At 46.0% G+C, this 15,112-nt stretch overlaps 1 protein-coding gene across 21 annotated transcripts in view; it reads left to right on the forward strand.

Moving 5' to 3' along the window:
* Window positions 1-15,112, forward strand: part of LOC105282675 (disks large 1 tumor suppressor protein) — a 452,432-nt gene that overhangs the window by 367,186 nt on the left and 70,134 nt on the right. For 18 of the 21 annotated variants that reach the window (XM_026969150.1, XM_026969153.1, XM_026969151.1 and 15 more), the window contains one exon: window positions 241-276. The exons of the other annotated variants lie outside the window; for them this stretch is intronic. In XM_026969150.1, coding sequence (XP_026824951.1) covers window positions 241-276 — 36 coding nt within the window. The remainder of the gene's footprint in view (window positions 1-240; window positions 277-15,112) is intronic. 21 annotated transcript variants of the gene reach the window in all.

A 15,112-nucleotide genomic window follows, 5' to 3' on the forward strand; every position in this document is an offset into this window, starting at 1 on the left:
CACGATCACGTGTTCATTAAAATTCACCGAGACTTGTTCTCTTGAATGTATCTTTGATCTAAAATCTTCACGAGCCTCATGTAGAAAATATTTTCGATGAGACGATGTGATATTTTGGTCATTTTTTGGAATCCGTCGCGAGATGCGCGAAATGAATGGCCGGAAGCATGAAGCTCCCTAGCAAAGAGTAAAAAGTCACAGGACTTCTCTTCTAATTTCCTGAACGCTCGGTTGTTGCAGGCACACACTCCTCTCCTCGCGGCCGACACGAGACACGTAAGTAGAAAGTTGATAGCAAAAAGTAGCCGAGACAAGGAGATCGTTAGCAAGTAATTCGCGACCGAGAGAAGAATTGCAATCGTCACGTGCACTCGCGTCCTCTTTAATTCGCACGTGTTACGCTCCGCTGACAAATTGTGTCGACTAGTAGCTGTCAATAATATCAGTACGAATCAGTATCAATTATAATATCACTCACGCGGAAACTGCGAAATTGACGAAATAATTCGAGCGCATCGAAATTTTAATCATTTCCAAAATGTTCGATATGAAAAAGCGGCCGGTTGAATTTTTCTCTCGGTGCGAGATAGAGCGGATCTCGTGTATCAAATGCGAGACGATATCTGTCGACATTTGTCGCATTAATTACGCGGACGATATAATTAACAGTGTCCGCGTTTTACGCCTCGCAATTTTCTACAAATTGGACAGCTATCGCCGTTTGACGCACGTACGATACGTAAATGGCTTCGCAGGATAACGATATCTCGGTCGGTGTTATACGTGCTCGAGATATAAAGCGCAAAGCGGAAGATCAGCGTATAGATCGCCGGGCGGAGTTTCACCGGCGAGGCGATCACAAGTAGAGCGAAAGTTCAGAAATCGAGTCAACGACACGACTGACTCGAATCGAGAGACGCGAGATGTCTTGCAAAACGGCGTGTACTGCGAACTTTATCGTGACATAATTGCAGTTTCATATTGCGCGACGGCACATTCCGTAAATTACCCGCGCAAGAAGACGTAATGGATAATTATTTGTGCCCGAGTCATTAGTGCTAACGATCCCTCTCTTCCTCCCCTCTGGCGGCCCAGCGATACGTCGTAATCTACAGTAGCAATTTTGTCGGCGACGCGTCGTTTCTTAATTACCATTTGATCAGTGAAGTTCGATGATTATTATCCGCGGATCCCCAAGCGGTCCCGAGCCGATTCTCGAGCGGATCCCGAATTCCTTATCGGCGTAACGGAAGTGTTTGGTCCTTCCGGAACTTAGGAATCGGTTCGTAATGTACGCAGGAGATTGTGTCATCTCAGCTTCCTTCTACGATTCGCTCGTCTCCGTCTTCGCGCCAAACGGTCATCATCCGATTGCGGAATTAATCCAGTTGCTCCTCGAGAGATTTCGCCGGGGCTGTAATGATTGATCCGATTCTAAGCGATTAGTAAGATCGCAATCGGATCTTGTTTCCGCAAACTCTGTTTCTTCGTCGCGAAGGACTTTTCTCCCGCAATTTTTTTGTTTAGATATTTTCATTTTATTATTAATATTTGGTTTCTCTTTAGTTGCGCAATGATACTTTATAATAATTTGCCGAGGAGCGAACGAGGAGATAAGGAGATAAGGAAGATGAAATCAGGAGCGCCGCACAATTTCGTACGAATTATAATACAACGGTAGTGATATTAATTTCTAAAGTATCTCGAACGCGCCGCTAAATTCCGATACACGGATGCTAAATTCCAATAGAGAGCAAAGTCGTGGAGCTTAAAATAATTATCCCGTGACGTGAAAATTAAACTTTCCAGCCGTGCAGCGATACGCGCTACCTCTTTAAACACACGCGTGCGCCTGCACACGTACAAGCGTGCAAATATTTCCCTTTGGGCGCGCGAGTAAATCTAGCGCGACATAAAACAGTCGCTGCTCACGTAAATTCGGACACACCGGACTAATTAACGATCACGTCGCATTTAATTGTGACATCATCCCGTTAACCGTGAGATCTGCGCCGATATTTCGTTGCGTCCATCGCCCATCGAATTAAAGCCGGTATCAAATGTCAAAAAAGCTGCGAGCTATGAATCCCGACGTTTATATCGGCGCACCGATGCACCTGCGACCCGCGCGTTCCACCGTGCGGATCGCGACGCGATGACACGCTCGTCTATTTCGGCAGCGTTTTATTCATCGAAGCTGATTAGTCTCCTCTTTCCAGTCGGTCGCCTGCCTTTTAAATCACCCCTCGAATGTGCAATGCACACAATCATCGTTCCCTCCTCAAAAATTTGCAGGTCCCGTTCGTCCTTCTCCTCCTTCTTCTCTTCCTCTCATAGCCTTGTCCCGGAAGATTCATAGAGGGTCTGATTCGATTTGCAACGCCGTTTGAAATTCAGGCGAAGGAATATTTCATTCGCCAACGGGTGTGGGTGGGCGGCAGGCGGTCCGGGGGGCAGATGGGGAGGGGGATGGTCGGTGAATATCGAGCTTGCCAAATGGAGTAAACTGCAGCCTCCGGCTCGTGTAATCTTCCGGAAGTCGCCGTCTGCTGTCGATTACCCTCCTCTCCCTTTTCGTTCGCCGTGCTTCGTTTTCCTTTTCTTGTCTCATCTCTTCGTTCGTTCCCCTTTCCGTTCTTCCCCCTCTGTCTCGCTATCGGTCGCCTCTGCGACTTCCCTGTACCGTTGCTTCCTCTTGGCCTTGGCGGTAAATCAGGCGAAAGGGCTGCCGCGTGATCCAGCGAAATGAAGCCAAGTCGTTTTTACGAGACGTCGCGTCGCGTCGCGCCGACACGAGAATCATATTTCCGTCGTGGCTCCCGGGAAGCTGTTTGCCCCCGTAACCACGCAGAAAAATCTCTCGTGCCAACGCGGGAAAATGACTGGCCCGTGAATAGGGAGATTCATGAGGGGAGCGAATTCCTCATTCCTCGGTGAATTCCGCGGGCCGCGTTCATCAATACGTGGCGTGCATCGATCGGTTCACGGTATTCATCCCTCTTGGATCAGTATGCGAATCACACCGTGTATGCCGTAGGTATGCAGATGTATCCAGGAGAAAAATCCGCTTTTTGTGTAACCATCGTAAAAAGCGGCAGATGTTGTCAGTTATGTTGCGCTGCGCGCAAGTGACGGCGGGAGATGTTGCCAAACTGATAAAACTCCATTTTCGCTTTACGACAGCCGCATAAAAGATGCTTTTACGTCGCGCCGTTTGACATTCACGACTGAATTTGGAATTCGCCATTCTTCTCCCGCGTGCATGCTTTTCGAGTGGTTCTGCGTCAAATTCATTACTGTTACATTAAATCCTCGATCGCTTCAATGAGCTGCACTCTAGCGATGGTATCCACTAGTAGGATACTTATTATTCGCATGCTGTAACATAATTCGCGTCCTTTGTAATGAGAATCGTAGCATCCCAGTGTGCTTATCTGCATGAATCATCATCCCGAGGTCCATTTTCTGCGGGGCACGTCGTTCGATCGCCTGCCGAAATTCGGGACTCGAGCTGCAAGCACATTTTCCCGCGGGAGAACACCCTATTTCGCATTATCCCGAGCCATCGAAATCCCGGTTTCATCAGGGGATGTTCTCGTTCTGTCTCCCTTGAACACGTCGTGTTTGCCCGTCCCAGTATCGCGCTCCAGCCATTATGTTTATGAATCAGTCTCGAAACACGATTAAATATTCGCTTAACCGGGACAACGCCAAAGTGTCAGCGGCACATTAAAACCGTATCTCTCGAGGCTGTTGAGGCTTACGGAATTTACGAGGTTACACGAAATTATATAATCTTTCTCGTCAATCCGGATGTTATTATAATCTCGAGATAAATCATCGAAAACTTGATTTGTTCACGATTTTTCTAGCTCTTAATACATTTTAATATCAAGTTTTAAATTACAATAATTTGTATTGTCAAGCGGGGCTTATCCTATAATGATTAGATCGTAGTCCACATGCTACGTTATTGCTCGTGTTCGGAATAATCGGTATCGTATCTCCTCTCGACACGATCCATTAGTGGTTAGAGATCATCGGCCGGTACCTCATGTTGATTACCACGTGGTGTGTGCACCTCCTCCTGGCACTTCCCACGCTTCCGGCCCTATAGCGTCGCATTATAGGCTGCCGGTATTATAACGGGACATGTATAAATCATGTCGAATGACGTGCTTGCATCGCTTTCCATCTCTCTCCCTCTCTCGGTAGTTCCCTGGCGTCGACGCAAATTGCCGACATTAGTCGTTAGTGACGGATCATGACTGGCCCTTCCGTTCGAAGAAGATCGCCACTGGTAGTGTGTCCTTCGTGCTGGTATCGCATGTATGACAACTTAATTTCTTTAATACATATTGGCTCGCTTTTAAATTTACCGCTTAATCTTCATCTGCCAATGTTCGGACGTCTTGATCGAGGAAAAATCGTTTTCGGATTAAAAGCTCGTTTCCGAAACATCTGAGATCGATCGAGCTTGGTTTCCTCGTTATTTCGCTTTCATGCCGCGGGATGAAGCGCTCCATTTTCTCTTGCTCAATCCGGCCATTCGATACCACAATGCATTTCAAGACACGATGTTCGAATCAACGTCGGTATACGAGCGCGCAACGTGTTCCTTCGGCTCTTAATGATTTTTCCGATACGCGGCGCATATTGCGTGCCGGCAATCATTTATTTTTATTTCACGAAGAGGATACTCTGTTGCGGTTCGCGCGAAGCGCGGAATTTATATTGATGGTGGTACGCATACATATTACGAGTAATTACATTTTTCCGTTGGAATACCGTTCTCGTGTACGCGGGGGACTCGTATCCGCACGGACGCATAACATTTATTGCACGAGAAATACTCGGATAGATTGCAGAGCATGTTGTCCTATTAACACGACGAGTATCATTACATTTCCACGCGGATTAACCAAGTCTTATTATATTCATGTATTTCATTCAACTTCGACCTTTGCTACCGTATTGCTAACTGTTATCATTTTTTAAACGTCGCGCGAATGCTCTAAAAAATAGTCTGTCGATCCTCGAAATCACGCCTCGTAATTAACCAGCAATTATCGTTCGAGTTCCGGTTGACAAACTAGGCAAAAATTATCCGGAAAAGTTTCGCGGTGGATATACGAAAAGGGCGATAAAATAGAAAATCGTTGCACGAGAGAGGAATGTTTTCCGTTCGGATTTCCAGCTATATCAAGAGAACCGAGAAGCATAGGTCCCCGCTGCGTTCAGTCGGAAACATTTATCTCGGAATTAGGATACCCGAAGCTAGCCTAAGCCAGCACGTGTACATACGCGTTCTCCACAGGTGCCTAAACTTTAATTCGCAAATTCAATGATTGAACCGGCCGTTGTATCCGGGCGAACTACAAATGCAGACGTACGCTGTGTGGTCGCAGTGCAAACGATCGATTCAATCGAATTGTATGAGGAGAAACGTTTCTTGCCTCACAATTCTGTGCTTTTCAATCGCCTGTTAAATTCCAATTACTATACGACAAACAAGCAGCATGTGCGATAAAACCGATGGTCCGCTGCGAACTATTTTACAAGACTATTGGCAGCGAGGGAGGAAAGAAATCGAGTGATCAATTTCTACTTTTGCGAGATGAAATAATTTTATTACGAACGACAGCGTGCACGATGTGCGAGAGATGTAACATGGATCTTATTACGGATATTGCACGGCGAGAAACGATAGAGTGTCACGGTGTCGTAAATATTAATCAAGCCCGAACGAATATCTGCGCCGCGAAAAAAATAATTAATGCTTCGGCGGATGTGGATAATCCACTTTTATACACGTAAAACGTTCGTTTCCCCCGTTTAGACGATCGATATAGTGCTCCCGAGTTTATGAATTGATTTATGAACCGGAGGTGTCCGGGCGCGTCGGTTTCCTACCGGAGACCTGCATCTGAAAATTAGAGAATATTATCATAATGTATTCCGGCTCATCTGCATCGGAATTACCGGCCAGATAAGGACTGTGTGTACGAGTGCGGACTAAAAGCTGCGAGTCCCGATTTTCCCCTGGGAAAATAAGCGCATGGTGAGCCAGTTATCGAAGCGTGCTCGGTGCTTTGTCGCCTGCGATTTTGAATCCGCATTAAACGTCGCGAATTTACGCAAGTCACGATATTGCGTGTATTACGGCGAAGTGCATGATGTGATTATGAACGCTGCGCAGAATTCCGTTGAAGCTGCCTCTTAATTATAACCATACCAACGACGACGTACGTAAAACGACTCATTACTCGAGCAATGATACGCGGCGACGCGGTGAAATAAATTATTCATGATTCATGTCCTTCATGGGGGAACCTTTATTTAAAGGTAAGTTAACATTGGGGAGCGAGAAGGACCAAGGGATGCCCGGAGTCCACCGTCGCCGCGGTGAAGTCCAAAACCTGAGGAGTGTATTTAGGTCGAGTTCGTTGTTTCTGGCAGCCGGCGCAATTCCTCCTGACTTTTTCAAACTACCGGACAATTTCCGTGGGTTTATCTTTGCGAAACTCGCGCGTAAAGCCCCGCCGAGTAATTTGAACGAAAAGTAAACTCTGCGGCTCTTTATTTTCGTTGGCTTCGTGTTCTAGTGCCGGTGAGAATCGCAATGTCTCGACGTGAATCGCGTCGTGAAACGGAGACAAGCTCCGAACGTTATTTCGAGTTCGTTATTTCTCTTTGAATAATGAGTTACAATCACGGCAGCCAACGCGCGCACCTTATTATTTCATCGAATTATTTCGCGCGATTTTACATGTACTTTTATTTACTTTAAGCCACTAGAGCCGCTTTTCCAGTGCATTAAACGCTTGCCCGGATATACACAATATTTGTTACTCGAGAACAAACGATATCGTGCGCAGATAACATAATAATTTGGACAATAGGTTTATCTCACGTGGCTGGATTTTGTATAAGTCTTACAAACATAAATAATGTTTACGGGGGTGAATCCATTTGCCAGCCGATACTAACACAAAATTATTCTGTAAATGCTACTATCCCATCGACGCTAAGCGCCATTGCCGTGGCAGAAGGGGTGCAAAGGTGGAGTGGAACGCACCGTTGCACCTGCATGGATTTCGGGATGGTGGGTGCGGAATGAGGTCGTAAACTCCCCGGGCATAAACCGGTGACCGTAATGCGCAGTTTCAAGATGAAGTTTGTGGCATCGGATAGAACCGATCGCCTCGATCGAGCGCGCGTTCGTCGGTCGGATCGTCTCGTCTGCGTAAAGCGCGAAACACACGATACTACTACAAGTTCGAGATTACTACTGAAAACTACACTGCCGGACAGTTATATGGGAGTCCCGAATCGCTTAGTTTGTCCCTTCTTGCTCATCGGAAACTACCCGTGTTTCCACATGAATTTCGTCGATCATAGCAGCGATACGGGGTCTCAACTTCTATTGGGAAATTACGATACTGGCGCTGTCACTGCAACGGATGATTTGCTGGTTCTTCTCAAACGATCCGATAACGCATATTTCGACTCTCGATTCATGTTTTTAATTTAATTTTATTTAATCCCGCGCCGCATCGACACCAATGTCATTGCTTCGAAAATGCTCGATGGCTTTTCTCGAGAATTTTAGTCTAATGCTTTGAAAATCTTTAGAGCTATAGAAAATGTTTTAACATTTGTGTATAAACGCGTTCCTCGAAAATGTTTTAATATCGAATATGTTTTCAATTTAATTTTTTTTAAATCTAGTTTACCTTAATTTTTTTTTTCGTACGTTCGATACATATAAATTGAGTTTTGTTGCAAACGGTCAAACGGAACGCCCAAACGGAATATCTCAAACGAAAGTTCGAAATTGGAAACCTTTTCCAGCTAAACAATTTATCCTTTCGTTGATCCTTCTCGTAGATCGAGAGGCCCGTTGTAATCGGACTTTATAATTAAATTCGGACACACCAACCCCTTGTAAGAAACATCTTCGCTATCCATAGACTATCTCGAGATAATGACGCTCCAAAGTGTCTTAATCTCCGCGGAAATTCTGGAGAGCACGAAGGTGGAGCAAGCGAACGGGCGAGCAGGATTCATACTTTCCGCGTCCCGATAAATTCTCGCAGGCTGAAGTTTATTGCGCCGCGAGGGCGTTCTCGGGCATTCCGCGGATTAACTCGTTCAAGTGTCTCTCCAAGAAATTGTCCGTGCCACTTCCTCGTCCCCACAAGCTGCGTCGTATCCGCCAAGGTTGTATGCAACTATGTGGTGTGGGTTCGAAGTTTGAAACCCGAACTTTGGGTTGCACCGTGCGCGACCCTTCATCCCCCTCCGCCTTTGCCACCCCCGTGGACGGGGTAATCAGAAAATGCGAGTGACATGGGGAAGTAATTAGCGATCTGCGCAATTCTGGCCGCCGCCGCTGTCGTCGTCGTCGTCGCGGGGATGGAGTATCGATTTGTTTTCCGCGCTGATACTCTCAAAGGAAGCATGATCCGCAACACGGTGAATGAAAGCAAACATTGATCCGGATTTACGCGTCGTGCGCCCGGGAAAGCGTCCCATGCAGCGACAATTCCGCGTACTTACGGGGGTAGAAAAGCGCGGCGAACAGCCCAGCGCTTATCGTGATCGTTAAGGAGCAGAAATTGAATTCCTGAACACGACCCGAAGGGTGGAAGGAGGAGTGGCACTAATGAAAGGAAAAAGACGCGCGGTTTGGAATCTGTATAATGCAACTCGCTCGAGCGCGTCGGCCGAGCTAAGACCGAGCAACTTACACAAATCGAACGATCGAAGGGGACCATCGCGTCGGAAAAAATCTGCATCTTAAGATGGGAAAACAGAAGACGAGGAGAATGAAGGCACGAGAGAAAAAGAGACAGAGATAGGAAGAGAGAGCAATAAAAATCATCATCGTTGTGTACGCGCGAGGGGAGTAATAAATTTGATTATTCTGCGAGATTGCAGCGCGACAGAGAAAACAAGGGCGCATTTCGCGCTCCGATCGAACGGGCAATCTCGAGAGGACACGATCCCGTTCGTACGTACTAAACTCCGTTATACGACGTTTCGCAGCAAATTCGCGTCGTGTTTCGCATGAGAAACCCTCTTGGCCTCGCCGGTTCCCGCGCTATTATCGTACGATGGTCCGATTTCCTCTGGCCTCCCTCGTGATCCGATAAAGACGTGCGGTCCTGTTCGGCGGAACGGATTTTTACGAGGGTAAGCAATGTTTAACAACCCTTTTCGCGCCGAACGAACAACACCGACGGCGGCCAGGGAGAAGCGGGGAAAGAAAAGCAGCCGGACGTGACCGGGATAAGGGCGACTTGCTCGCTTCCTATTCACGCGCGGGAGGAAACCCGAAGCCTCCAGCTCTGGCCTGTTTGCTGACACGGAATACAGGATTGGAATAAATTTACGATCCTTCGTGCTTCGTATTAAGCATTCCGATCCCCGTTTCTTGGCTGCGTTTGTTAAGAGGAAATTTTATTCGTCGTCGTTGTCGATTGTCTCGTTTCGTCCTAACATTACTGCAGAGCACGAGCATTCCGTGTCGTATTAGGGTATCAGCGACACGGAAAGTTTTATTGTCTCATTAACACAAGCAGGAGCAGGTCAAATTTGTTAATTATTGTTAATGCATCTTAGCACTTTTCTAAATCTTTACTCTCTTTTTCCATATATGGAGAACGCGTAAAACGCATAAATAGAATAATTTGTAATCGCTCAGTGCTCGGGTTATTTTTATTACTCAAGGAAACTTTGAGCTTCAACTCAAAAGTAATAACCTTTTATTCTTGATCAAGGCAATAATTCAGGCATGCAAACGACAGCCGGCTGCGTGCAATGAGAAGTTACCTTCCTCGCTTTCAGTTTGATGTCTCACTCGTGCAATTTCGCTTTACAACGCCGCGCCTCGCCGCATGATACATTTCTCGCCTCGGATCTTTATAATCGAATTGTCTGCAGAAGCATAAAGAAGCGTAAACGTCGGGATATTTTCCGGAACGGGCTCATTTAGAAAGGAGTAAAAGGTCGGTCGCTTGCAAAATTTCCTCAATAGAAATATAAAATACCGATTTGCGATGCGATCTCTATCATTTAAATTGATAGAAAGCGAGAATAACTTTATTATATCAAACTTTCGGTATTGTAGTATTATCATGTATTTTCCTGGGAATTTTATCGCACTTTTCTCCTAAGAATCTCTCTTCTTTTACGTCACGTGATGAATTAAAAGTATCATCGCGGGTAAGTTTCCTCGCGAACGTTAATCGCGATTCCATACGCGCTCGCAAGAATGTCTTCGAGATCCTTATGCGGCGGCAGTAATTTTTATTTCGTTTCGAAAGATGAGTGGTATTTCTCGTTCGTCGGTCGTAACGTTTTTTACGCGCCCCGAAGAACTCGCGAGTAGATACTGAAGCGGTGAGATAGTATCTATTCCTCCTTTTTAAATTTACGCACGTATGACTGTGGAATTGTCACGACGTCACACGCGACGTTTTTATCTCTGCAACCCTCCGAGGGCACACGTTCGCTTATGAGACATTATTATAAATGTACAAGTTAATACATAGTTACAGAGATCCATGCAAAATAAACACGAACTCATATACTAACTTAGTAATTTATTCTTTTAGTTAGCTACCGGCATCAATTTAAAATGATGAATCATTATTGGTTGCAGTTGCGAATATTAAATATCTCGATGATTTTAATATTAGTAATTTAAAATTCTGTTTTTTTCCATTTTGATCCGCGCGCGCGTGTGCTTCACGAGATTACTCAGAATATTCTGGGATATACTATGTAAGTTAACGCGTCAGGAACTTTTTTGCACTGGTAGCTTTTGAAGCAAATTTCGTTTCGTCAGGAAATATCTCGATGCGCATTCCTCTGTGGAGGAAAGCTCTTCGTTACCTTTCGTGTTGCCTTGACGTCGGTTTAGACGACCGACATTTTATTTCTTTTTTTCCTCTTCCTCCCCACAAGAGGGAAATATAATAATGACTAAATAAAAAACGAATAAAATGAAGAGTGTAATAAATAGCACGGCGATTTAATAAAGTAATGAACGATACCACTAGTCCGTTTTTTCATTCAGCATTCATATGTCGCCGGGATGTATGTCGTAAGAAGACACCCTGCAATTCGTTTATGTTTGTTTCCGGCATGCGTCCACGGGATTTTCTCAGACGGAAACATCGTTAATGAATATTTATACCATTATCGCAGCCGGTTTCTTCGTGTGTAAAGAAAGCTTAACGCGTTGCTTCCTGTTCCTCCACCCCTGCTGCATATTTTTCAGGCGCGGCTGAGAGACACTCGAAAAAACAGTGAATGTGTAAATTCTCGAGATTTCCCCAACGAGAAAAACGCCAGAGACATTGAGCTCCGTCGCGTCGCAAGCCGTGATTAAATCGCCCGAATAAATTAGCCGCGATTAACACCGAGAATTTAGGAATACTTTATGAGGCGGAATTAAATTGAATCGTCGCGCGAGCGCGTCAAAGCGAGAATTACGTTCACAACTAACGGCGGATTCAGTCCATTTTCCGGGACGAGTTGAGCGAGTCAGCCGGTAGATTGATGTCACAAGATATATCTGGACTCGCGATCGCGTCGTAATTTCGTAATTTCGCGGGGAATATTGTTTAGAATCCCCATCGTCGGCCGCGCTTGTTCGTTAAGCATGTGTTGAAACGATCAATTAACTCTCAGCTGCAATATCCGCTGCAGCCGCCCGAATTTTCCGATACGTCTACGGGAGAAACTTGGCGAGTCCGCAGCTCGCGAAGATTGGATCGTTAATACGGGCTCATTAATCACGCCCTCGGAACGGGGCGCGTATGAAATTAATTTCGCGCGCGCCTGACTTTTAATGTCAGTCGATAAATTTGTGTGGGATCAATTTCGCGGGGGTAAATTATTTTCGCGCTCTCGCCTCAGTCGATTACGTCGATCGCCCATTGTTCTCGTCTGTCTCTCGTACCTCATCAAATCCAACATTTTTAAGAAAGTGTCTGAAACGAGACCTAAATAGACGATCTCTCTATTTTTTGTAATATATTTACTTGTTAGTGATAATTTGTACTCACTGTGACGTTTGTGGTTGCATTTAGAATTCACCCGATGTCCGTGTATATAAACTGAAACGCGGACGATTTTATTGCCGATCAGCGTCTCTTCGATGTGTTTTGAGGACATTAGCTTTAGCTAACGTTAGAGACCGTTTACGACCGCTGAACCGTTCGCGTTTCCGAGATTCACGGGATCGTTCGCGCGCGCAGCGGGAGTTGTATCAGCGTAAATATATTCACAGATTCCAGGGGAGGGAGCGTACATCCCGCATTCATACACTGTCCGTGTTTTATGTGCGTTTCGGGTATCGCGAGTTTACGCCCGGGGTAACATCGGTCTCGGTGGAATGAGGGGCACCGCCGACCCCGTTAAATCCCGGGGTACGCAAGCTTCGTGAATTAAACCCGCACCTGTACAGCGGCCAGAAAGCCACGGTATGCTAAACGCGAATCCGCCGTTATCGTAACGCGATGTCAGCCCCGCGAATAGAGACGCCGATGAAGCAGGATTGACGGGCGGAATTAACTCCACATCCTTGATAGCGCACTAAAAAACGTCGAGAGCGTTTCGCAGTTACGTGCTTTGGTACGTGGCGATAAATTTAACAATCGCATTTGTATTCCATTTGCCAAATTTTCGGATTGTTATAGCGTTCTCTGCGCGAGAGGATAAGATTGTATTGGCCCTGAAAGCGCAATCCGATTTGACAGTTCTTTTATGGGCCACTTCGACTTTATTTATTCGCATGACGTTCACTCTCCTCGATCAGGGTGAAAAATTGAAACTTGTAGCGGGTAACATAGTGGTAAATACAATATATATATTGAATTATCTTGATTAATTTAATTTACGTGAAACTCCCCCCGAGTAAGTCAGGATTAAACTGTCGCCGCGATGAGACTAATTTATTCATGGATCAATTAAGAAACACGACTACGGGGGCGGTTTCTAAATTAAGAAGTGAAGAGAGGACAGAGACAGAACAAGCTTTTTTCAGCGCGAAATAATAAGAAAAAATTGAGAAGCGCAATGGGAATATTAATTCCAAACGTTGTCTCGATTTGCATTTAAGTACGGTGAACAGCCACCGACAGGTTCATCTCATCATTCAATCTTTCAATTCTTTTAGTCCTTCTGTATATTAAAACAAGATCGATATTGTTGTTCATGCACTACAAATTATAATATTTATTATACCATAAACTAGAGCTGCCAGAGGGGAACGTTTATCACGGTGAGAGGATGACACTGTATACGCATGCAATCTTTAGCCGCCGTTTTTTTCACCTTTAATGCAGGTCGTGTTTAAGGAAAACACAGTAAAAAATTGGAATATGCAGAGTCACGAGCGCGAAAAGTTGGTCGGACACGCGAATTTCCACGCGATTACCGCGCGAGAAAACGCCGGGCGTACCGCGAACGGTGTGCAAAATAGAACTAAGCGGCCGCGATTAAACCGCAAAATTAAAATCCGTCGGCGATGGAGAGCGCATGGAGGCACGGGACGGGCAAGGTTTAATTGCCGCTTTTTCCGCGGTTCTTCCTCGCAGAAAACCTAGCGTCGCGATTCTGTTAATCCACGGCCAACGTGCTTCATAACGCAGAGTGTACTTTCGTATCATACTGCGCGAACAGCTAATTCGCTGTTTTTTTCTTCTCGAGCAACATTCGCGTACATCTTGTTGATATTTGGGAAATTCGTAGTCTTTCCGGGTTGCTTCCTAGGAGAAATCATTGACAAATGTAACACTCTGTGTGTGTGCGTGTGTGTGTATTGCATTTGTTTTTTAATATACGCTGCGAGGATCCTTAATAGCGTGACGTTTAATTTTCATAACTCTGTACAGCAAATTTTTGCGGTTTACAGTAACCTGACGTAACCTATGCGTATACATTATTCCAGAAGGAAAGAGAAACAGGATTTTTCTTATTACGTTCACGAAGAACAAAAGTGCTGGCTGGCGTTAATTAGACGCCGGGCTGGCTCTGCTCTTACGCTTCCAACTTATGACTTTTCCTCCCGGCATCCGGCTTCACGGAAGGCCGTGTAATTTTTTGCAGAATTAAACCAGAGATTGCAGCAGACGGAGAGCAAGAGAGAAAGAGAGAAAGAGAGGCAGAAAGCGTTGCATTCCGCGGTTCCAAAAATTCCAACAGTGATTCCGCCACTTTAGAGCGTGGGCCATGCGGAGCGTGAACGGCAAACGACACTTCCGCGGTTCTGGCTCGGCCCATAATTGGACGAAATAACCGGGACCAGCCTGGACGCGTCCGCAGACACGACGTCGTCGTAGACGTCGGAGCGTCGGGACGCTCTCCTCGCCGACAATTAGTCGCCGTGACCCGCGCCAGTCGCGACGATATCAGTTTTTGAGCGAGTCGCACGCGAGAAACACGACGCGGAGCAACTAAGCGTCGCTCCGACGCCGCGCCGGTTGGAGGAGTTCCAATTTTGCTAATGCACTCCGCGGCAAGTAATGGTAGGTAGATAGTTTCGTGTAGTTTTGGGAGTCAGCCGCGCTTGAATCTCTCACCTTGGTTCGTTCGATTCGCGAGCGGAACTCGCGAAACTTTGGAGCGGCGGGCCACGAGCTCTCGCGTCGCTCGCGAGAGAATTTGACCGGTTGATCGGCGCCGTTATGGGCCCACGTATACGTGATGTGATCCACGTACACGGTTGGCCACTTTACTGTATTTGAGCGGTATTCCCGTGGGTCTATCATTTGCGCGCTGATAGATTACTCGCGCTGCTGCGAGATGTTGGATTGACGTCAAGCAGAAATCGTAACTTCTCACAAATGAATTACGATACAGTATTATTTGACGGAATGAATTATAATTTTCTCGACGCTATGTAAAAGTAACGTCAGGTTGACGAGAGATGTAGGTTGCACAGAGCAGAGACACGCTCGACGTAATTTCTCGCATGTCAAGGTTCCCTCTTGGAAACCTGCGTGTGTGTAGCCTCAGGATTTAAGAGTCCGGCAAAAAGGCGCTCTCTCTCCCTTTTTTGTCGCAATTTTCCGGAACAAAACGGCGGACCATGACA

Source organism: Ooceraea biroi, chromosome 4, assembly GCF_003672135.1.
Source record: "Ooceraea biroi isolate clonal line C1 chromosome 4, Obir_v5.4, whole genome shotgun sequence".
Taxonomy (NCBI): Eukaryota; Metazoa; Arthropoda; class Insecta; order Hymenoptera; family Formicidae; genus Ooceraea; species Ooceraea biroi.